This window comes from Aethalodelphis obliquidens, unplaced genomic scaffold, assembly GCF_003676395.1.
Source record: "Aethalodelphis obliquidens isolate GAN/ISIS:26980383/991018 unplaced genomic scaffold, ASM367639v1 scaffold30, whole genome shotgun sequence".
Classification (NCBI taxonomy): domain Eukaryota; kingdom Metazoa; phylum Chordata; class Mammalia; order Artiodactyla; family Delphinidae; genus Aethalodelphis; species Aethalodelphis obliquidens.
Window position 1 is genome coordinate 6,978,347 of NW_020837974.1, and position 23,353 is coordinate 7,001,699.

Genomic DNA, 23,353 nt, shown 5'->3' on the forward strand with positions numbered 1-23,353 from the left:
AGTGTAGAAAACCCAGGAAGCAAGGGCAAGTAAAAGGTAGTTGGGTCCGAGAGAGTGAGGGGCCCAGACGGATTCCCAGATCATGGTCCTCACTCTCACCGTCGCGATTAGGAGGGCTCCGCGACACCCTCAGTCCTGACTCCTGGGGCTCGGGCCGGGGCTGCTGCTGTCTGTCTTTCCTAAGGCTGTTTCCTGTCGGGCTCCTGGGGGCCCTCGGCGTGGCTGGGAGGGCCTTTCCTCTCGTCGCCATCCACCCCCTACCAAATCTCGTGAGCTAGAGGGGAGGGTCCAGGAAAGCAGCTCCTCCCAGAAGAGCTGGAAGGAAAGAGCTTAGACTCAGAAGGTACTTAAGGGGGGGCGAGTAAGAGGAGCTGAGCAGCCGAGAGAGGGAAAGAGGAGTCCTTGGTGCTTGGGGGGTTGCCAAGCCCCTCTAACCCACAGCGAGGACAGCCAGGCCTGCAGTGACCTCTTGTCCCAGCGCACTTATCTTGCTGCCACAAGTGGTGCTCCCCACACCCTTGCCCTTCCTCGTAGCCCTGCCTGGGTCCTGCTCCGGGGTGGGGGGGGGGTCACAGGGGGCAGGAAACAGCCAGCTTGGCTGGAGCCAGGCAGACCAGGCCAGGGCTGGGAATTCCCTCCTCCCTCCCCGATCCAAGCCCAGTATCCCTTGTTCAGTTTCTCCTCCAGGCTATCCATCTCCTGCGGACGCACCTTTCCCTGCTCTCACTCTGCACTCATTCTCTAGCCTCTAAGAGTTATGATTGTGTCTCCTTCTGGGCCCTGCCCTCAACCCCACCTCAGGCTCTTGGTTGCTTGAATTGTCTCCTTTGATGGGGGATGCAGTTCATCATCATGGTGGGGGGGGGGGGAGTAGGTGCATGGCCGGAATGGAAGAGAAACCCAGGTGCACGGAGAAATGAGGCTGGGTGGAGCAAGGGGCTGATGAGACTGGAGGGGTGAAGAGATACAACAGCTTACCGCAGATTCAAACCCTGTATTTCGGACCCCCTGAGCACCAGGACTCCCTCAGCTAGAGCGAGCAAAGCACCACAGCTAAGAAGATACCCAGTTGGTCCCGCATCATAGGTCATCAGCCCCCATCCCCCAGCAGGTAATTCAGTTCCTAATATCTAGTGTACACCAAACAAGGAATGATTAAAATGAAACCTTTATTGAACATCTACTGTGTGCCAGGTGATCACCGTGCCAGTTTGCAAGATTTGTAAAACAGGGCTTCTCACCTCAAAGGTCGATACTCTGGTGGAAATCCCATTATTTCCCTCTTCCATGGAGACGACAGCTGAGATTTTTCACTCCTATCCTCAAAAATCACCCTCGGTCTCTCCTGGGGGTGTGAGGTCATTTCCTCCACCCTCGGACCACTTCGCAGGCAAGCGAATTCAGTCTCCACTGAGTGTCATCACACAGGCGAGCACCCATGTCACTACCTGGTTTGATGCTTGCTCCACAGACCCAAACAAATGTCAAGCCCTCCTTCCTTCATTATTAGAGCACTTCACTGTCCTCCCAGCCCAAATATGTGGCTGTCCTCCCTGTTCCCTGTCCATGATCAATATATTGCTGTGGCAGTGCCTGTGTGGAGCACACCTCTCCCCCAGCAGCTGGTAGGGTTTTCTCTTTGCTATCCACCTGGTTACAGTTGTTTGGAGTGGGCTTGGAGTTCGGACTTTTTTCTATATGTAATAAACAAACAACAAACAAATCACCCCTTTCACCATCAGTTGTAGAAATCATCACTCCTTTTCCCATATCCAAGTCCCCCTTGTAAGGCCCACCTGACCCCGTCAAGTCTAGAGTTAAGTTTACCTGGGAGCTCAGCAAGTTTAAATTTAGGCACCCCTCACCTTCCAGGCTCCTCTCACCACCCTGGTTAATGAGTGCCGTCAATTTAAACAGTTTTCAAGGTGACTCACAGTAGGAGAATGTTTGAAATGGCCCCAAATCTCACACCTCTTACACGAAAGGAATTTGATAGAGATTCTGACAGTACCAATAATAAGCTGTAGAGCTCAATGAGGTTTTTATAAACTCTCAACAATGAAAGAAAAAAAAATTGAATTGGCCATACTAGAGAAAGACAGAGAGACAAAGAGAATAGAAAATAATATTATAAAATCATTATCATATGAAGAGGTGGTCAAAGAGTTCGTATCTAAGAAACAGGACATGAAATTATTATAGCGATGTGCTGGCAGCTATTAACTACAAATGTTTCTAGATTTTGTAATATTTATGGTGTTTTATCACCTTAACATTGCAACTGGTTGTGATTTCCCAATCTAGGTAAACATTAACTTTTACACCTAATTTTATATTCATAGTTTTGTTGTTTTCTTAAGGAGGGTTCCCCCAAATTGTAAAAACATCAGGACCGGGCTTCCCTGGTGGCTCAGTAGTTAAGAATCCGCCTGCTGATGCAGGGGACACGGGTTCGAGCCCTGGTCCGGTAAGATCCCACATGCCTCGGAGCAGCTAAGCCTGTGCGCCACAACTACTGAGCCTGTGCTCCAGAGCCCGCGAGGCACAACTCCTGAAGCCCGGGCGCCTAGAGCCTGTGCTCTGCAACAAGAGAAGCCACCGCAATGAGAAGCCCGCGCACTGCAACAAAGACCCAATGCAGCCAAAAATAAATTAATTAAATAAATAAATTAAACAAACAAAAGCATCAGGACCCAAAAAAACCTGAATCCACTGCTCCTATGACCACCACAAACCTTCCTGAACTCATCATATGCAAAGTTGTAATAGACACATGCCTTAATTTATTAGTGATTGTATATTTGCTTGTATGTGGTTCTAAGCTTCATGAAAGCAGGTGCAACATACGTTGTGTTCACTGCTTTAAGTCTCACGCAAGGCTTTCTCATAGTAAATGCTCAATAAATATTTGTGGACTATTTATCCCCTTATTGATTAGTCATTCTTTAATTTACTCAGCAGTAATTTTTTGTGTGTGTATATATATATACATGGTGTTTTTTTTGGCCACGCCGCAAGGCATGTGGGATCTTAGTTCCCTGACCAGGGATCGAACCCATGCCCCTCTGAAGTGGAAGTGCAGAGTCCCAACCACTGGACTGCCCGGGAAGTGCCCCAATAATTACTTTTTGAAGAATTACTATGAACCAGGCCTGGAAATACAAAGTTATCCTCTACCTTCTAAGACTTGACAGCCCAGGGGTAGAAATTGCCATAAAACCTCAACAGAACACAGGAGGCGACGCATTGAGCATAAAGGGTGGCAGGCAGAGGGTCCTATGGGATCACAGAGGAAGCACACGAATCCAGCCTGCAGGTTCAAGGTGAGCTTTCTGGAGAAGATGATGCTATCCGAATGAGTCCTGGAGGAGACTGGTGGGAAAGGTTGCTTTCAAGGCAGAAGGAACAGCAAGTACAAAAGCATGGATGTGGTGAGATTGTCCTCAAGCTGCCAGCGTTCACATCGCCAAGGTGTGGGGTGCAGGGATAGTGACGATGGGTGAGCTGGAGACCTGAAACCGAAGGGTTTTTGGCAAAGAAGCAACATCGTCAGATTTGTTCCCACTTGTACAACTTTGGAGAATAGATTGAAAGTGATCAAGGTTGAAGGCAGAGAAACCAAATGCAGTTCTCCAAATGACAGTGAGGACTTGAACTGACATGGATGAGTGTGGTGGGGGGAGGGGGGAGGATTCAAAAGACGCCAAGGAGCTAGAGTGGGCAGGACCTGGAGCCTGGCTGGGACGGTGAGGGACTGGGCAGCTTGGTGGGAGCTAGTGAAACGGGCCGGAAGATGATGGGCATGTTGCGTTTCAGATCCCTGTGCACCATCCAGGCGGGGCCAGAAGTGAGCTAGATCTGAGCTCAATGGGTCTGCAGCTCAGAGACAGGTTTTTGGCTGGAGATACCAGTTTGGGAGTTATTGGCGTATGATGGCGATGGAAACTGCGGGGAGTGGGAATGGGGGTGTGGGGGAGGCTGTAGAGATTGGGAAGACTGAGGAAAGCTTTACTACTTCACCTTTTTTTTTTCCTAAACAAGCATTATCGAATTTAAATCATCATAGGAACCCCGTAAGCGGATGGGCGTTATCATGATATCCACTTTAAAAATGAGACAGGCTCGGAAGGTTAAGTGACCTGTGCAAGGCACTCAGCTAGTAGCCAGCAGGTGGGCCTGACGCCGCACTCAGCATACAGGACAGCCTTCCAGCCCCACCTCCAAGGACCTGTAGGACACACGTGTCCTTTTCCTCCTTCCTCGCTCACCCAGGCCAGGCCGGGCACTTCCCTCCCTCAGCCTTGGACCCTTTCTCTTGTGGAGCCCCTACTTCCCACTAGACATTAAAGGGGTGTGATTTGGCCCCTAACAGTTACCAGAGCCTGGCTCAGCCAGCCCCCAATCTTGGTGATGGGGAAGAGGAAGGACCCTGAGCACTGATGGAGTGGCAGAGGACCGAAACTGCCAAGACTGGGAGAAAGCATCAGTGCGAGCTGATAAGAAGGAGGGCGGGGGAAGGGCAGAGCTCACCACAGAGGCCAAGGCTACCAGAAGGCAAGGAGGTAGAGAGAACGGAGGCAAGGGGGCTGGGGACCAGAGCTTAAAGGGAGGGCTGGGGGTGGGTAGTGCGGGAGGGAGATGGGGGGAGAGGTAATGGGAGGCTCATTGTCCCAGCAGGGGGAAGTCTTTTGTTTCCTCTCTTCCCTTGGCAGCCTGACAGGATATGAGGCCAAGCCCCCCCCCTCCATGCCAGCATCCCCCCCACCCACTGGACAGGGCCCTTCCCTTACCATTGTATCCTTGACAGGGATGGGGGCAGGGGCAATGGCTCTAGGCGGGAATATAAGGACTATTCGTGGCTGGGGGCTAGGCTACCGAGGTCCCGATGGGACCAGAAGCCCCCGGGCTAGTTCGTGGAGCTTGGCAGGGAAAGCTTCGTGCCTGGGGAGGAGCAGGAAGCCAGGCCAGGGTGGGGCCTGCACCGAGGGTAGCAGGTCGGGCCAGGGGGCGGTAGGCTGGGCCCAGAGGAGATGACGCAGCCCTTCAGGCCTCTCCCAGCCCCCACCATTCCAGCGTGGGGGCCTGAGAGCTCACCTGAAATCCAGTGTTGACCCCCCCCCCCCCCCAACCAGGGCGGTTGGGAGCTGGTAGAGCCCAGCGAACTCCGGGGTCCGGCCTGGGCCCTCCACCGCCGCTTTCCTGTACTCCCTCCCTCCCTCCCCAGGATCCAGGAGTCTGGCCTCCCGCTGCGGTCCTCCAGGAACCCTGGAATTTCATCCATCCCCTCCTCTCCCTCCTGGGTCATTTTGCTCCATCAGCTGTTCCTGCAGGAAGGGCGCCCTGCTCAGCCTCGCCTCTCTTCCCGAGCCTTTTGTTTGCTGGGTCTGCAGGAAACTGTAGGGGCGGTGGCCAAGGGCTCATCTGCCCCTGGGGCCTGGGGGAGGGGGGGGTCCGGATTCACGAGACTTAATCCTGGGGAGCTCACGGCGGGGATAGGGAGGCTCGATCGCCGGGGAATTGGCATTTAGGGCCTGAACTCGGAGTTGGGGCACCCGGGGGCGGGGATTGGACGTCCTATCTCCGAGGGGCGGTCCGGGTGTGTGTTCGGGGATTCCTAGAACTGGAGGCTGGAGGGACACCCCGAGGTGACCTAATAAGTGGGAGCCAACACGAGGGGAGAAAAATCTAGATACTGAATCCCACAACCTCGTCCTACACGCCTCGAATCCCGAGAATCCCAAGCGGTGGGGAGACGGTAGGCAGGTCAGCCCAGACAGTTTCTGAGGATTAGCTAATTCCTTTTTCTTTTAAAAATGGTGGGGAGGAGGACCAGCACTTCGCCTAAGAATTCACGCTTTCCCAGGACGCGCCCGCAGACTAGGCGGCGGCGCGGACGCTCTAGCAAGCTGGCGCCCTCTCTTTGGTTGCCCTCTCTCTGAGGCTACCCTGGGCGCCGCCATATTCCCTTCACAGTGGGCGGGGCGGGGCCAATGCAGTCACGTGAGGAGCAAGCCCTCAGGTCCGCGATGGTTCCCAGAACCGTCAGGGAATGGTTCCTGAGGTCCCCTCGAGTGCCAGGGGCTGTTAGAAGTACCGGAGCTAGAGCAGCGAAGAAAAGATAAGTTCCTGTTTCGTGGAGCTTAATTTTCTGTTGGGAATAGACAGTCAATGAACAAGATATACAAGTAAACGACATGTATTAGTGTTAAGAGCTATGGAGAAAAAAAAATAGGAAAGTGGGATGGGAAGGAAGGTGTAGTTCAATATTTAAATGGGACTGGCAGAGAAGATTTCACTAAGAAGATAATATTTGAGTTCAGAAGACAAAGGGGGCTCATGCCCTGTGTGCCCACAGGGCGTTCTTGGACACAGCCCAGAGGTCGTTGTGGGGTAAGATCAGGAGATGAGCAGAGGTGAGGGCAGGATGCAGATCGGGTAGGGCTTCATGCGTAGGGTGCCCATGTAATATGTAGACCGCTCTGGGTCACTTCTGAGCGAAGGATATGCTGTTAATACTTATGCTAAGGCAGCAGGCATAACCTGGTAGCTGGACTGTAGTCGGTGAATCAGAAGGTAAGTATGGTTACCTTAAGGGACTTTGATTTTTACTCTGAGGAAAATGGGAAACCACTGGACAGTTTTGAAAAGGGAAGTGTCATGAATGGATACTTCCTTTAATAGCATCACTCTAATCTGTTGAGAATAGAATGTAGGGGCCAGAACAGAAGCAGACACACCAGTTAGGGGGCCACCAGTCAGGGAGCTGTTGCAATAATGCAGGCAAGAGATGATGGTGACTTGGACTAGGGTGGTAAATTGGGGTTGGATACTGGTTGTATTTTAAAAGTAGAGGCCAAAAAAAAAAAAAAAAGTAGAGGTCAAAGGAATTGCTGATGGGTTGGATGTGGGGTGTAAGAGAGAGTTTTCAAGCACAACCCCAAGGTTTTTGACCTAAGCACCTGGGCAAGTGGGACAAGCACAAGAGGCGTAGGTTGTGGGGGTATGTTCAGGCGTTGGATTTTGGATATGCCAAGTTTGAGTTGCCCGTTTGATGTGCGAGCAGAGATGTTAGTATGTTCTTGGAAGTCTGAAGTTCAGAGTAGAGATCTGGGCTGTAGATACACCCTTAAGGCACTGTTATAGAGATGGTATTTAAAACTAGAGGATTGGATGCGATCACCAAGGGAGTGGGTGTAAGTGGTGAAAAGATGTCTGTGGACTGAGCTTCCAGTGCTCAGTGGAGCCTCCAGTCCACAGTGGCCTCTTGGCTGTTCCTCTAACACCTAGGAGTGCTCCAGAGTTGAGACAAGAGATGAGGAAGAACCAGCAAAGGAGACTGAACGGGAGGATAGTTGCATTTACCAGGGCTGTGATTTTGCCAGGAGGTGTAATAAAGTGAGAGAGGGGCAAGGGAGTGCTTTTCAGTGACCGTGAACTTTAAGCTGGGGAAGAAGGGAAGTGAGTGGGGGACAGTGGGCAGAGGGCAGGATCGATGGATTGAGGCACCAGTGAGGTGGAGGAGTGTTCAGGTCAGGGCATGACAAAGACCCTCCCCTTGACCAAACTTCAGTCAGTTTCCTCTGAACCTTCTTCTGGACTAGGCTTCGACCTTAGCCCCCATCCTTGCTGGGCCTTCCTAGCTCAGTTTAAAGAGAACCCACCCACCCTTCATATCTGATCACCCTGGCCTGCCTTCAGCAAGGATCCTGTTAAGTCCCTTTAGCTAGAATCCCCCAATGCTTGGTGCTTCCTCCTAGTAATTTTACATTCACTGACCCCCTCATTCTGCCTGTGGGCTCTAAATCCCCAGCTGTTTTTGCTGTATTTGGAGTTGAGCCCGTTCTCTCTCCCCTACTGTGAGTCTTGACACCTATTTCAATAGCTCTGAATAAAGTCTTCTTTACTGTTTTAGCAAGTGTCAGATTATTTTTTTTCCTCAACAGGCATAACTAGAAGTGGTGAATGAAAATAGGAGAGGGTACGTTACTGGTAATGACAAAGTCTAGGCATCACCATTGGGTGGGATGGAGGGTGAGATCTATGCAGAAGTGGAGTTTAAGCACCTGCCAGCCCAGGGTGTTGGAAGCCTCATCCATGTGGATGTTGAAATCACCAAAAATTGTGACAGGAGGGATGTTGGAGAGACCCAGGAGCCAAGCTCCGTGTTGTGGGTAGCAGAGATGACCACTGAAAATGCCAGTTTAACTGCTCATGAGACCTCTTCCTGGCAAAGCCACATTTGTGCTGCTTTGAGCCCCTTCCTCTCCTAGGGAAAGTTTGCAGATAATTTACAGCCAAAGGCCAGTGGCAGGAAAAGCGGTGTTCATTTCCTGAGGCTCAAATGACAGTGTAACCATGAAGGACTCTATAAAGTTAGGAAATTATTACTGAAGTTCTCCAAGCTTCAATTTGCTAATGTGAAAAATGGAAATCATAGCGGGATCTACCTCACAAAGTGGTTATGCCTATTTCATGTAGTACCGTATGCAAATAAGTTGTTGAACATTTCGGTATTGTTCTCAAGTGCCTATTAGTTTATTGAAAACTCACAGCAACCTTAACCGGGAGGGTCTAGTTAATCCCCATTTTACAGATGAGGAAACGTTGCCAGGTGGTGCCGACGTTGATGGCACCTGTAGAGTGAGGAGTGGGTCCTAACTCTCAGAGGTTCAAAAGTCTGGAGGGGACAACGTTGCGGGGAGGCGCGAAAGCGGGCGGGGGACCAGTCCGACCTACGGCAGCTTGCGCCTCCCGGGCTCGCCCGGATCGGCGGCCAATGGCTCCCTCTGGTGGCGGAAGAGAGGAGAGCAGCCAGTGGGCTGGACAGGGCGCGAGGGGAGGGCGCCGCAGGGGCGAGGGCTGAGGCCAGGACCTGGTGGGCTTTGCAAGGATCCGAGAGGCTGGAGGAGTAGGGCCCCGCGTTCCGGGTGGCGCACCTGGGCCAGGTGTTGTGGCCCCGCCCACCTGCCGGAGGCCTTCCGCCGTCACGACACGCCCCTTTCAGCAGTGTCTCCTCCGGACGCCTCCGAGCTCCGAGTGGGGTCCCGCCCGCGCGGCGGGGGCCTGTTTGCACCAGGGTGATAGGCGCAGTGGGAGCCGTGGCCCACACCCTGCCGGAGACGCTCGTCCGAGTGGCGACCCCGAGCAGCACCCGGGTCGCACGTGGGGCGGGAGCCTCGCAGGCAGCAAGAGCTGGGTGGGGCGGGGCTTCCCCGGGCTCGCCCACGGGGCGGGGCCGAGCCCGGGGACCAATGGGGCCCTTGTGTGCTGGGGGTGGGTCAGGCTCGAGGCCTGGCATCCCGGTAGCCACAGCTGTCTTTCCGGCACCCTTGCCCCCTCCGCCAGTAGCGGACCCTCCGGCTCTCGGGGATCACTCCTGAGCGGCTGCATCCTCCGGTGGGTAAGTGAACGCCCTGCCACACCCGGGCGGTGAGGGTGCGCCTGGCCGGGGAGGAGCGAATCTCGGCCCCCTCCAACCCGCCCCGGGAGAAAGTGGGCAGGAACCGGTGCGGGGAGGAGGACCACCTTGTGTCGCCGGACGGTGTTTTTGTTTTGGTCGTCGAGGAGTTGTTGGGGCGGTGGAGTTTGGGGGACGCCTGTGTGGGTGGGAGGAATCTGGTGAGATTAAGGAAAGAGGAGGCTGTTTGAGATGGGTTGAGGGAGAGTGTTGATGGAGGGTGGGGCTTTGGAAGATTCGGAAGTTTCTTATCGCCCGGGGATGAGGTGATTGCATGGAGGATCTTGGGGGGCGGCTCAGGACTCCGGAGGATGGGGTGAGGAGGGCCTCCTGCCCATCACTCACTTCCCTTCTGGAGGATTTGCTTCCTCTTGCGCTGCTAGTTAAGAAGGCGGAGGATCTTTGCACCTTTCCAGAGCCACTGCCATCCCTAGTCTCAGGGATACGGGGGAAGGGGTGGCCTCAGGAGCTGGGAGGGGCCATGGTACCCACTGCTGAGGCTTAAGAGTCTGCCATTGTTGCGGCAGTGGCCGGGACCAGTCTGCCCTCCACTAACTCTTTGAGTTGTTGGTGAACGTGAGTGTGTCTGTGTGTGTGTTTCCTTTTTGGGGAAGCTTCTGGGTGTTTGGTTAGAGGTGTTTTGTGGGGGGCTCCACGGAGCTGCCTTCCACTCAGCAAACTCTTTGCAGGCTTCATAACCCATTGGCGGCTTCCTCTGCCCGCTGTCGACCATGGCCAATGAGAACTCTCCTCTGCTGGCCTACCGGCTCCTGGGGGAGGAGGGGGTTTCCTTCCCTGCCAGTGGAGCCGGGGGTCCTGGAGGGGCGCCTGCCCGGAAGCTCTCCACCTTCCTGGGTGTGGTGGTACCCACGGTCCTGTCCATGTTCAGTATAGTTGTCTTCTTGAGGATTGGTGAGTGGCAGGGGTTTACTTGGGGGTGCAGTGGGGTGGGACTGGGATGAGGTTGGGGAAGGGCCCTGGGAGACGCGGGTGGATGAAGGGCTTGGGGTGGGGTGGGGGGTGCGATGGGTGAGCTGCCGTCTCACCTGCTTTGCCACTCCTGTCGCAGGGTTCGTGGTGGGCCACGCTGGACTGCTGCAGGCTTTGGCCATGCTCCTGGTTGCCTACCTCATCCTGGCACTCACTGTCCTCTCCGTCTGTGCCATCGCTACCAATGGAGCTGTGCGAGGGGGCGGAGCCTACTGTATCCTCCAACCTCGGTGGACAGGGGTCTGGGCTCTTCTGTCTTATAGGGGGTAGGAGAGGTCCCCTCCCTGCATCCCCTGGGGGGTAGGACAAGAGGGGACAAGTTCTAATGAATGTCCAGCAGACAGGTTGGTATGGGGAAGGGGGCAAACACGACCTGACTCGGTAGTGCTACATTCCAGTTCACCAGGTGTCTTCCCAGCTGCCATTTTGGTTCTACTTGACCGTCCTGTCAGTTAGGTAGTATTCATCTTATGGACGAGGACATTCAAGAGCGTTAGTGACTTGGGCAAAGCCACGTAGCTTGGAAGTGGCTGCAGTGGGACGCACTGCCTCTGGGCACAGTCCCGTGTGTTCAGGGAGAGGAGGCCTGGAGGGCCAGCTGTATGGTGCTTCGTGCCGGGCCCTTCCTCACGCTCCAGTTCACTTTCTTTTCCCTTAACGCTCACCCCCTGCTTCCACTTTCAGTCATGATCAGTCGCACCCTGGGGCCTGAGGTCGGGGGCAGCATCGGCCTCATGTTCTACCTGGCTAACATCTGTGGCTGTGCTGTCTCCCTGCTGGGGCTGGTGGAGGCCATGCTTGATGTCTTCGGGGCTGGTCTGTGCTCCCCACGCTGGTCTGGGCAGCTCTGAGGATTTGCCGGGTCTGGGATTCTGGGATCATGGCAGGGAGAGAAGCCCTCTCCAGGAGAGATGCTCAACTTTCTTGAGCTCCTGCTCTGTTGCCCAGCCTCGTGCAGACATCCAGACATCCGAGAGAATGTCCTGGCCTGTGAGGAGCTTCCCGTCTAGTCAGGGAGGCCAGATTAACACTCCTAAAATTGACAGAGCAAGATTGGTGGTACCCACCAGGCAGAGCTAGGATGCTGGGGTACAGTTGGGCGGGGGAGTGGGAAAGATGGCCTCTCTGAGGACTGGTGGGCCAAAGATGGGGTCCCTTCCTGCTCTGAGTCATGGTTGGGGTCCCTCCTTGGGGGTCTGGCTTTCTAACTCTGTTCCTTCCTCTCTACAGATGCCACGGGGTCCAGCGGGCTCCGCACCCTACCGCAGGGCTACGGCTGGAACCTGCTCTACGGCTCCTTGCTGCTGGGCCTGGTGGGCGGGGTCTGCACCCTGGGGGCCGGCCTCTATGCCCGCGCCTCCTTCCTCACATTCCTGCTGGTCTCTGGTTCCCTGGCCTCTGTGCTGGTCAGCTTTGTGGCTGTGAGGCCCAGGGACATCCCCTTGACCCCTAGGCCTGGCCCCAACGGCTCCTCCCTGCCGCCCCAGGTTGGCCACTTCACCGGCTTCAACAGCAGCACCCTGAAGGCCAATCTGGGCGGTGAGCTGGGTGCAGGAGCCCTGGGGGTCTCGGGGCGAGGGGCGGGGCGTGTGTGTGTGGGCGGGGCTTGGAATCCCTGGATGGGCGGTGAGCTGGGTGCAGGAGCCCTGGGGTTCTCAGGGCGAGGGGCGGGGGTGTGTGTGTGTGTGTGTGTGTGTGTGTGTGTATGTGTGTGTGTGTGCGTGTGTGTGTGGCTTGGAATCCCTGGATGAGAAGAGATGTCAGAGAAAATCAAGGGCGGGAGGTCTGGACCTGGAGCAGTACAGGTTGATTAAGATCTGTTGGGCGTGTATTGGCCGCTGTCTGTTTGACCCAGCTGGGCACGAGAGTGACCACGAGACAGTCCCTACCTTAGAGGAACTTGTTTAGTTGGAGAGATAAGATGTACATTCAGGAAACAAACTGCATAATAGGACCGAGTGTAATTCAAGTAGACAAGAAGCACAGAGGAGTCCAGAGGAGGGAGACCTGGGTTTGGGCCGGGGAGGGCGCGGGCCGGTGGAGCTAGAGGTGGCGTGAGCGGGGTTGGGAAATTCAGACAGGAGGTGGAGGGAAGGCGTCTGAGGAAAGAGCGTGGATGAAGGCCTGGAGGGAGGAACGGAGAAGTGTGGGGAGAAGGAGGTGATGAGGTCAGCTGAGCCAGGGCCAGAGACGGGTCAGGGCTGGGGTCTCGGTGAGCTGGTGAGGCTGGTGGAGAGGCAGTGGGGGCAGGTTTAGAACGTGAGGAGAGGGTAGCAGGGCCAAAACGCCCGGATCCCTAGGACGGATGCTGATCCCCTCTCCTCCCTGGGAACGATTCCCCTCTCCTCAGCTGGCTACGCCAAGGACTACACCACGGGGGCCACGATGACCTTTGCTAGCGTCTTTGCCGTCCTTTTTAACGGCTGCACAGGCATCATGGCTGGGGCCAACATGTCAGGTGAGAGTCCTTGGGGCAGGGGGCTGCCTTGCCACCTTGTGCCCCTACAGGGCACTGAGGCTTCAGGGATACAGGGCGTGGTGGAGGGTTGACCTCCCTCCCTCTGCTCCCTGCCCTCCAGGGGAGCTGAAGGATCCCAGCCGGGCCATTCCTCTGGGCACGATTGTTGCCGTTGCCTATACTTTCTTCATCTACATCCTGCTTTTCTTCCTCTCCAGCTTCACCTGCGACAGGTGCCTGGGGAGGGGGTGAGCCTGGTCCTTGAGGGGGTGGATGGAGGCATTGTCACACCTGGATCGCCCAGGGAAGCACGGGCCAGGGCGGGGTGGGGGCAGATACCCAAGCTGTTGGGCGGTGTGGAGAAAATGGGGCCTGTTCCTCCCACTGGGAGAGAGTTAGAGCTGCTGCCCTGGATGTGGAGGGCTGGCTACATGGTAACAGCCAACCGGAAGCCAGCATTTGCTTTGTGCCTGGTACTATTGTAAGTACTTGGCTTGGGGGTGGGGTGGGGAAGAGCTTTCTAGTCAACTTGTATTTCCATAAATATTTGGCTTCTTGTGCACGTACTGTTGGGAATGTCCACCCTGTGATTAAATCCAAAGCGGCCCAACGACAACCAGTGAATGCCAAGTCTAACCCCTGGGCACACTTGATCTGTTAATACGGTCCTTGAGATCGGGGCTGGGGTCAGCTCAGAATACCCAGTGCTTAACCTCAGCCAGTGTTGTGAGAACTGTTCTCACCAGGCCCCTAGGATGGAGGCACGTTTATTATCTGCATCCTCCTCCTTTCCTTCCCTGTAGGATCCTGCTGCAGGAGGACTACGGGTTCTTCCAAGCCATCAGCCTGTGGCCCCCGCTGGTGCTGACCGGTATCTATGCCACGTCGCTCTCAGCCTCCATGAGCTCCCTCATCGGCGCCTCCCGCATCCTCCACGCCCTGGCCCAGGACAACCTCTTTGGTGCGCTGTCCCCTGCCTCGTGCCCGGCTCTGAGCGCACCCTCCCGTGTCTGTCTTGGTCCCCCCCTTGGCCCAGGCTGATGTGTCTGCTGCATTTCCGTTTGCACAGGAGTGATTCTGGCGCCAGCTAAGGTTATATCTCAAGGGGGGAACCCCTGGGGAGCCGTGCTGTATTCTTGGGGCCTAGTGCAGGTAAGCTTTCCTCTTCAAGCTACCCTCACCCTCACCGTAAGCCCCCCCCGCCCCGTTACAGTCGCGGGACCAGGAAGGGTCAGACGCGCACTGGGAGACGTGCCTGAAAAGGCAGTATGTGTTGGCGTTTGATGGGGAGCGGGGCGCGTGGATGAACGCCCAGCCTCTTGGTCCTTGTCCAGCTGGTGCTCCTGGCTGGGAAGCTGAACACGCTGGCCGCTGTGGTCACTGTCTTCTACTTGGTGGCCTATGCTGCCGTGGACCTGTCCTGCCTGAGCCTCGAGTGGGCCTCGGCCCCCAACTTCCGGTGAGCGAAGGAGATGCCTGTGTCCCCAGAGAAAGGGAGGGAGGAACGGGGAGGCCTGGGACCAGGCGGGCGGAGGCTGGGGATGGAGTGGGGCGGCTCGCCGTCGGGGCAGCCCCGAGCCTCCTTCCTTCCGTGTCGGCCCCCAGCCCCACCTTCAGCCTCTTCTCCTGGCACACGTGCTTGCTGGGGGTGGCCTCCTGCCTGCTCATGATGTTCCTCATCAGCCCCGGGGCCGCTGGCGGCTCCCTGCTTCTCATGGGCCTGCTTTCTGCCCTGCTCACGGCTCGAGGAGGCCCCAGCAGCTGGGGTTACGTCAGCCAGGCCCTGCTTTTCCATCAGGTGGGGGGAGCGGGGAGAGGGGGGAGGGGAGGGGGAGGGGAGGGGGGAGGGGAGGGGGGCTGGGACGGGAACGCCCGGAGGAGGCCTCCTCTTCCCCCGGCTGCCTGCCGCTGGTTCCGGCCCAGGTGGTGAATGGGCGCCGCGCCCCGGAGCCCTTCCTCCTGTCACCTCACCTGGTCCCCAGGTGCGGAAGTACCTGCTCCGGCTGGACGTCCGGAAGGACCACGTGAAGTTCTGGCGGCCTCAGCTGCTGCTGCTGGTGGGGAACCCCCGGGGCGCGCTGCCTCTGCTGCGGTTGGCCAACCAGCTCAAGAAAGGGGGCCTCTATGTGCTGGGCCATGTCACCCTGGGAGACCTCGGTCAGTTGCCCTCCACTCACCCCTCCGCCCTGACCTCTCTCTCCCTCCCCTTCCTGGAAGCTCTTTGTGTTCTTTGTGCCCCAGAAGTCTCGTGCTTCTTCCCAGATGACCCTCCCTACCAGCCATACCCCTGCCCAGACCTTTCTTTTCTGCCCACGTGGACTTGGACTCTAGGAGAAAGTACGTGAATCTGGCCCACATGGGCTGCCTGCCTCCTCCGCAGACTCCCTGCCCTCGGACCCCGTGCAGCCGCAGTACGGGGCGTGGCTGAGCCTGGTGGACCGGGCCCAAGTGAAGGCCTTCGTGGACCTCACCCTCTCGCCCTCCGTGCGCCAGGGGGCTCAGCACCTGCTGCGGATCTCAGGTCTTGGTGAGTTGCTCCACTCCGTGGCCCCTCTCAATCTCTGCTCCCCTCCCCCAGAGAGTCAACCACAGACTGCAAACTCCAAAAGGAACCCACAATCTAGTGCAGACAGGACTCGGTTCTCAAAGATAAAAGTGTGTGAAAGGTCTCCGAGGTGATGCCTTAAGGACTAGAGATGGAGCGACACCGTTTGTTTGTTTTCTTTCTGACCCATGCTTGGGGCACAGGCTCTGCAGAACACGTCGTCTTTCAGGGGGCAGTGGGAGAAGTATTTGAGGTGGGGCTGCCCCATCAGATCTAGGGTAGATGCTTTCTAACCACCAGAGTTCAGAGAGAGGAAGACCACTGTCACCAATGTGGCCGGCAGAGGTTTTGTGATGAGATGGTATCTCAGCTGGGCCTTGCGAGCAGCAGAGAAGTAGGGGGCCGTGTAATGTGGCTCCCAGAGACTACGAAGGATGCCAGGGGTGTGTGGGTCTGACGCTGTCGCATGGAGCGGAACAGTCGCAGCTCCGTGACTGTGTCTTTGTGCCAAGGCCTCCGGCCCAGCTCACCAGCTTCCTCCAGATCCCTGCTCAGCGCCTCCATCTTTCTCAACCCCGGGACTGGCGTCTGTGCCGTCTCTGAACGCATGCTTCCTGCTCCACTTACAATCTGGCTAAAGTTCAAGTGTTGGACATTGCCCTGGTCGGTGTCAATCAGAACCCCGGGAAATGCTCAGGAGGAGGTGTGACTAGTTTAATTTGCAAGATCAGTTGGAGTTCCCACCTGCCAAGGTGTTTTAGGGGTGTTATCAAGCGTTGTCAGCTAGAACCTGGAGCGTCTGAGGGCTCGTCTCTCCTCAGCCCCACCTTTTGTTGGGGAGAGACCCTTGGTCTCTGGACCAAGAGACCACTCCTTTCACGCAATTCATCCTGCAGAAAATGATTCAAATGAAAAGGAAAAGGTTTCCTTTAAGTGGTTAATCCCCCAGCATGGAGAATTTGATATACTGGCAGATTTTGAGTATACCTTTTGTCCCGTGAGAAGGGGTCTTGGAGGAGGTCTGAGTCTTCCTGTAAACTCAGCCCTGGTACAGGGGAAATTATCCGATTCCGTATTCGTTGTTCAGATACTAAAACCCAGGAGCTGTCAGCAGGGACTGGGGACTTTGTGGTTGGTGCAACACCAGCTTAGTGGCTCAGAGAATGGGCTCTGGTGCTGGGTACATCGTGTTCACTTGCTGGCCCCAGTGTCTATCAGCCATGAGCCTTGGGGCAAGTGACTTCACCTCTCTGGGTCTCAGGTTCCTTATCTGTAAAGCGGGGTGAGTAATAGTCCCTACCTCATACTGTTGCTTCAAGGATCAGATGAGTTAAAACACCAAGTGCTTTCAGCAGGCTGGGGGCTCCAGTCAGCGTGCAGATGGTGGCTCACAGGGGACAGTGCTTTGGACACGCTGTCGTTAGGGCTTTGCAGTCATAGAAACAGATTGTGCAGCCCCAGCCCTGAGTTCTCATCCTCCCCTAGCAGGGTCTGAGCGCTGTTTCCCTGGGGATTGAGGCCAGGAGCTTGACTCATCAGGGGGTCCCGTCTGCCAGTGGAGTCAGACTTGTATCTCCTATCATGAAAAAGGTGTTGAAGGCCAGAGTGAATACATCCTACTGCCCCTGAACGGAAGTGCTTCTTAGTTACAAGACTCCTAAGGCGAACTTTGCCTATTTAAATGGGAGAGATTAGTCATGGAGATAAATCAAATAAATGCATGTGAAAGTGTTTGGGAAAACTAAAAGTCGTTATGCAAATGTGCATTATGTTGCCGTGAGAGGCCGAGCATAACGCGCATGTCACACCTGATGGCTGACACACGCTGCTGTCAGCGGATGGGAGTGGACACCTATTAGCATAGTGGGAACTCAGCCGTGAGTCTGACTCTTGTGGGTTCCTTCCTGCCTACCCCAGGTGGCATGAAGCCCAACACGCTGGTCCTGGGTTTCTACGACGATGCTGCACCCCAGGACCACTTCCTGACGGACCCAGCTTTCTCTGAGCCTGCGGATGGCATCCAGGAGGGCGGGTCCCCAGCCCTGAGCACCCTGTTCCCTCCACCCCGGGCTCCAGGAAGCCCCCGGGCTCTCAGTCCCCAGGACTACGTGGCTACAGTGGCAGACGCCCTGAAGATGAACAAGAATGTGGTTCTGGCCCGGGCCTGTGGAGCCCTGCCCCCCGAGCGGCTAAGCCGGGGATCTGGGGGCACCTCTCAGCTGCATCACGTGGACGTGTGGCCCCTGAACCTGCTGCGGCCCCGGGGCGGGCCTGGCTACGTGGACGTCTGCGGCCTCTTCCTGCTGCAGATGGCAACCATCTTGGGCATGGTGCCTGCTTGGCACAGTGCCCGCCTGCGGATCTTCTTGTGCCTGGGGCCTCGCGAGGCGCCAGGGGCAGCCGAGGGGCGGCTGCGGGCACTGCTGAGCCAGCTGAGGATCCGGGCCCAGGTGCAGGAGGTGGTGTGGGGCGAGGGGTCTGCGTCGTCCCAGGAGCCTGAGGAGGAGGAGGAAGGGGACTTCGTGAACGGCAGGCGGGGAGACGCCGAGGCAGAGGCCCTGGCATGTAGTGCCAACACCCTGGTTCGGGCCCAGCAGGGGCGTGGCGGAGGAGGGGGGCCTGGTGGCCCTGAGGGTGGGGATGGCGAGGAGGGGCCCGCCACCGCCCTGACCTTCCTGTACCTGCCCCGGCCACCTGCTGACCCTGCTCGCTATCCTCGCTACCTGGCGCTGCTGGAAGTTCTGAGCCGCGATCTGGGCCCCACGCTGCTCATTCATGGCGTCACCCCTGTCACTTGCACTGATCTCTGATGCCCGTTCCAAGTAGAGAGTGTCTAGGTAATCGTAATCGGGTGGCCCACCTTGATTATGGGGTGAGGAGGGGAAGGGCCGCCTTCCACCCGCCTGGCACGTGGGACTTGGACCCTGGTGGAGGTATTAGGGGATCCTGGTCTCTGTCATCTCTTGGTCTCTAGGAGAGGGGCCCCGGTGCACTAACTAACGCAGGGCAGCTGTCCCCGCCACCACAGGGGAGGGCTCCCTCCCCCACTGCACTCCCTCCCTTCAGCCGTGCCTTGACGGGGTCTGGGTCTCCGCTTGTGACTCCAGGCTACCTCAGTCTCCCCACCTCGCCCAACAGACTCCCCGACCACTGGGGTTTTGATGTTTTTGTTCTGTTTTATTTTTCTAACTGCCGAACGTGAATAAAAGATCAAAACACTACGCGTTGGCCGGGCGTTTCTGGAGGGGGCGGGTAGCTGGGACGGAAAGAGGGAGAAATCTGTATGGGGGATGGGGAAAGAGGGGCGCTGGAGCGTCCCAGCGGCGAGGGGGCCACGTGCGGGACCCGGGGCTCCGGGCCTGGGGGAAGCTGGTGGAGATGGAGGCTGCCCGCAGCCCCCAGACTCAGGCTCCCGAGGAAAGCCCTCCCTGCTCGCAGGAGGGGGCCCGACTCGGGGAGGGACGGCAGTTTAGGGCCTAGGGGGCCACGTGACCCTCCCCCAGGAATGCGGTGACGTCACCGGGGGCGTGGCCGTACCCAAAATTAGGGAGGAAGGGGAAAAAAGAAGCCAGAAAAAGTTTCTTTCCTGGAGTCCCAAGCGAGGTGTGGGACAGAAGAAGGGATCAAAGTCGGAGGCCCGGGGCTCCGTGGGGCCCTGACCGCTGTCTGGGGTCCCCCTTTCCAGGCCATGTCCGGGCCCACCTGGCTCACTCCGAAGCAGCCGGAGCCTGCCAGAGCCCCTCAGGGGAGAGGGCTCCCCCGAGGCGCCTCGGGGCCGCCGGCGGCCCACGGAGCAGGTAAGGCAGCCCAGTGCGGCCGAGGAGGCCACCGGGCCACCAGCGCTCACCTCTGTCCTGTGGCTGCTGCCTCCCGCTGAGCCCGCCACTGCCGCCCCTTCCCAAGCCCGGCTGGACCTCGCCGCCCCTGCCCCCTCGCGGCCCTCCCTGCCTCCTGCCCCGTCCGCGGACCCCAGGTGCGGGGGTGGGGGCGTGGGGGAGGGGAGAAGAGGGACCCAAGACGGCGGCGTCCACAAGTGTCACCCTCTCCTTCCCCAACCCCACCTTCACTCTCTCTTCCCTCAACCCAGCACTCCAGCCCCACCCCAGGGTCAATTTTTGCCCCCTCCCATCTGAGCAGTGTTACCAGGCCCCTGGGGGACCGGAGGATCGGGGGCTGGCCTGGGTGGGGTGCCATGGAGCAACCCAGCGCTCGCAGGTGAGCACGGGGATTGGGGGGTGGGGGGGCTTAGGGCAGGAGAGGAGACCGTGTGATTTGCTTTCTCCCTGCTTTTGCTCCATCCCCAGGGGCTCCCCGCAGACAGGGGGGGGCTTGCGCCCAGGAAGTCTGGATGCTGAGATAGATTCCCTGACCAGCATGCTGGCTGAGTTGGACGGGGGTCGAGGTCACGCCCCAAGGCGGCCTGACCGGCAGGTGACTCCCCTGTCCTGCCCCTGTCCCTTCCGGTCCTTGTCCCGTGCCCCTCCCCCTCCCCTCCCAAGCCTGGTCCCTACTCTGAACTCTCACCCGCTCTCCCCCTCTGTGTGAGTGATGCCCACACCAGCGTGGAGGAAGCTGGGTCACCAAGACTCACTAGGTTGTCAACCACTTGAGGGAGGCCCCTTGTCAAAACCAGTGCTTGCCTGGGTGCCACATGGGGTAGGGGGTGCTACAGATGTGTGTCCTAGAATGGGCCCAGCTCACTCCTTCTGGTCTGCATTTCTCCCCAGGCTTACGAGCCCCCTCAGCCCCCTGCCTACCGCTCAGGCTCAGGCTCCCTGAAGCCGAATGGAGGGGGTGTTCCTCCCCCGCCGCTCCCAGCATCCCCCTATGGAGGCCCCACTCCAGCCTCCTATGCTACGGCCAGCACCCCCGCCGGCCCTGCCTTCCCTGTGCAAGTGAAGGTGGCACAACCAGTGAGGGGCTGTGGCCCCCCCAGGCGGGGGGCCTCTCAGGCCTCTGGGCCCCTCCCGGGGCCCCACTTTCCTCTCCCAGGCCGAGGTGAAGTCTGGGGGGCCGGCTATAGGAGCCACCGCGAGCCGGGGCCGGGGGGCAAAGAAGAGGCTGCTGGGGTCTCCAGCTCTGCCGGAGGAAGAGGAGGCGGGTACGGGTCCCAGGTAAGCCCCTGGGCACTGGGATTTGGGGTCCTCAAAGACAACTGGACGCTGACCAGGTGGGGTGTGGGTGGGATTTCATGTCCCGGTTGTCAGAGGTCTGCGGCGCTGGAGCTCTGGATCCTCTGCGGGTGGGGGCAGGTCAGGAAATAAAGGAGGAAGGGGTCTAGACCTGCACACTGGCTCCTGCAGGGGCACCCCTGGCCCCTGAGCTGGGATGTTCTCCGATGAACTCTCTGGGTAGAATTGCCCGGTCACCCTCAGTGACAGCATCAGGAGCTAGAGGTAGGGGCAAGCCCCTGATTCTCACCGCCCAGGTCCCCCTGAGCCAGCCTCCCGAGGAGGAGCTTGAGAGGCTGACCAAGAAGCTGGTGCATGACATGAACCACCCACCCAGCGGGGAGTACTTCGGTGGGTGAGCTGACCCCGGGTGGGGCGGGAAAGGGGAGATGGGGCTGGAGAGTCAGAAGGTCCGTGGATCCAACTTCCCGGCCTGTGCAGATTGACCCTGTCCCTGCCCGTCCCCAGGCCGGTGTGGTGGCTGCGGAGAAGATGTGGTCGGGGATGGGGCCGGGGTCGTGGCCCTGGACCGCGTCTTTCACGTTGGCTGCTTTGTGTGTTCTACGTGCCGGGCCCAGCTCCGGGGCCAGCATTTCTACGCCGTGGAGAGGAGGGCATATTGTGAGAGCTGCTATGTGGTGAGTGGTTGGGGCTGGCGGGGGGAGGTTTCCAGTCTGAGATGGGAACTCGATATCCAAGCCCCAGAGAGGAATAGGGCTTGAAGCAGGGGAACTAAAACTGATACACAAGAATAGATGAATGAAGTCAGTAGCAATACACGGGCTGCTGGAGAGGAAGGACGATATTCCCTCATACGTGTGAGGCATTTATTTTATTTTATTTTAAATTAAAGATTCTTTTGGCAGCATCGGGTCTTAGTTGCGGCACATGGGATCTTTCGCTGCGGCACACGGGCTCTTTGTTGTTGTGCACGGGTTTTCTCTCCTCCAATTGTGGCTCTCGGGCTCCAGGGCACGCAGGCTCTCTAGTTGTGGCGCATGGGCTTAGTTGCCCCACGGCATGTGGGATCTTAGTTCCCTGACCAGGGATCGAACCCGCGTCCCCTGTATTGGAAAGAGGATTCTTAACCACTGGACCACCAGGGAAGTCCCGAGGCATTTATTTTAGATTTAAGGGAATGTGAGGCAGATATTACTACTAAAGGAAACTGAAGCTCAGGGAGGTTAAATAATTTGTCCAGGAAGCTGCAGTGCTGGGGCTCGCACTCAGATCTGTTCAAGGCCACCTTTCACTGAATCACATGCAGGGGGCTACAGAAACAGATGGGTAGGCTGGCAGGATGCCTGTAAGGGCTGCCGTGGGTGTCCCCAGCCCCCGACCTTCCTGCCCTCCTTCCCGACAGGCCACCCTGGAGAAGTGCTCCACGTGCTCCCAGCCCATCCTGGACCGGATTCTGCGGGCTATGGGGAAGGCCTACCACCCTGGCTGCTTCACCTGTGTGGTGTGCCACCGCGGCCTCGACGGCATCCCTTTCACTGTGGATGCCACCAGCCAGATCCACTGCATTGAGGACTTCCACAGGTCAGCGGGGTCCCCACCTTTTGTCTTAGGATGTCTGGCCTGGCCTTACCCACCTTCCTCATCTCTCCTTCATATCCCGGTACCAGCCGCTCCTGTTTCACACCCCTGGCCATACCTCCTTCTCATTAAAATCACTCTCTTTCCCTAAGATCCAAGACCCTACCTACCTCTGGCCTCTCCCGTTCCCTCCTGCATCCCACCTTCTCTGGGCTCTGTTGTTAGTTCCCTCTAACCCTGGGGCTTGACAGCCTCCTTGGTTCCCTTCCACCCCAGGAAGTTTGCCCCAAGATGCTCAGTGTGTGGTGGGGCCATCATGCCTGAGCCAGGTCAGGAGGAGACCGTGCGAATCGTAGCTCTGGATCGCAGTTTTCACATTGGCTGTTACAAGTGTGAGGTAGGAGGGCTGGGCAAGGGAATAAGGGTTTTTGGGGTCTGGGGTGCTGAGCACGAGGGAGAAGGAACTCAGGGGTCCGGGCCTGATGGAGAGCTGTTGCTTCTTTCCGAACAGGAGTGTGGGCTGCTGCTCTCGTCTGAGGGTGAGTGTCAGGGCTGCTACCCGCTAGATGGGCACATCTTGTGTAAGGCTTGCAGTGCCTGGCGCATCCAGGAGCTCTCAGCCACCGTCACCACCGACTGCTGAGTCTCCCCAGGAGCACCTGCTGTGTTCTCCCTTCCCATCAACCACCCTCCCCAACATCTACCTTTATAACTTTGTCACCAAATGCTGTCTCCTCTTCCTCCAATCATGAAATAATAATCCCTCGAGAGTTTGTAAAACACTTTGAAGTCTGTTTTCTTATCTGATTCTCACAGCAGAACAACACAAGCACGGTTGTTGTGACTGCCTGCGTTTTTGGCTAAGAAGTGACTTCCTGGGACTTCCCTGGTGGTCCAGTGGTTAGGACTCTGAGCTTCCACTGCAGGGGGCACAGGTTTGATCCCTGGTCTGGGAACTAAGATTCCCTCATGCTGAGCAGCACGGCTAAAAAAAACCCCCAGAAAACAAAAAGTGACTTCTTCAGCTTACATCGATCGCTCCCAAATGGCAGAAGCAAGTTCAGAAGGGTCTTCTTAGTCCTGGGCCAGTTTCTTTTGCAACTCCACTGTACACTCTTTTTAATGTAGTTTCTGTAAAGACACCCCTCCTCTCAGCGCTGGGAGCAGGGCTGCAGCATGTGCAAGGGAGGCAG

At 57.3% G+C, this 23,353-nt stretch overlaps 2 protein-coding genes across 4 annotated transcripts; both read left to right on the forward strand.

Annotated features, from left to right (window-relative positions):
- Positions 1–5,574: 5,574 nt before the first annotated feature.
- On the forward strand, positions 5,575–18,671 carry SLC12A9 (solute carrier family 12 member 9). 3 transcript variants are annotated; one of them, XM_027126027.1, is made up of 14 exons: positions 5,575–9,396; positions 10,147–10,369; positions 10,527–10,661; positions 11,132–11,263; positions 11,678–11,986; positions 12,798–12,905; positions 13,027–13,138; positions 13,709–13,866; positions 13,975–14,057; positions 14,240–14,364; positions 14,511–14,703; positions 14,888–15,062; positions 15,286–15,432; positions 17,368–18,671. In XM_027126027.1, the coding sequence occupies exons 2-14, from the start codon at positions 10,189–10,191 to the stop codon at positions 18,258–18,260; spliced, it is 2,751 nt and encodes a 916-aa protein (XP_026981828.1). In that variant the 5' UTR covers positions 5,575–9,396; positions 10,147–10,188; the 3' UTR covers positions 18,261–18,671. The 3 variants fall into 3 exon arrangements, with proteins under 3 accessions (XP_026981828.1, XP_026981827.1, XP_026981829.1); XM_027126026.1 differs by having other exon boundaries at positions 5,576–9,400; XM_027126028.1 differs by lacking the exon at positions 11,132–11,263 and having other exon boundaries at positions 5,576–9,400; positions 10,527–10,685.
- On the forward strand, positions 18,174–22,942 carry TRIP6 (thyroid hormone receptor interactor 6). Its single transcript, XM_027126039.1, is given in 11 exon segments — positions 18,174–18,287; positions 19,136–19,247; positions 19,538–19,665; positions 19,755–19,772; positions 19,774–19,881; positions 20,178–20,564; positions 20,879–20,972; positions 21,090–21,259; positions 21,985–22,163; positions 22,437–22,557; positions 22,672–22,942. Coding segments are annotated over 10 exon segments (1,446 nt in total). The 5' UTR covers positions 18,174–18,287; positions 19,136–19,138; the 3' UTR covers positions 22,804–22,942.
- Positions 22,943–23,353: the final 411 nt, after the last annotated feature.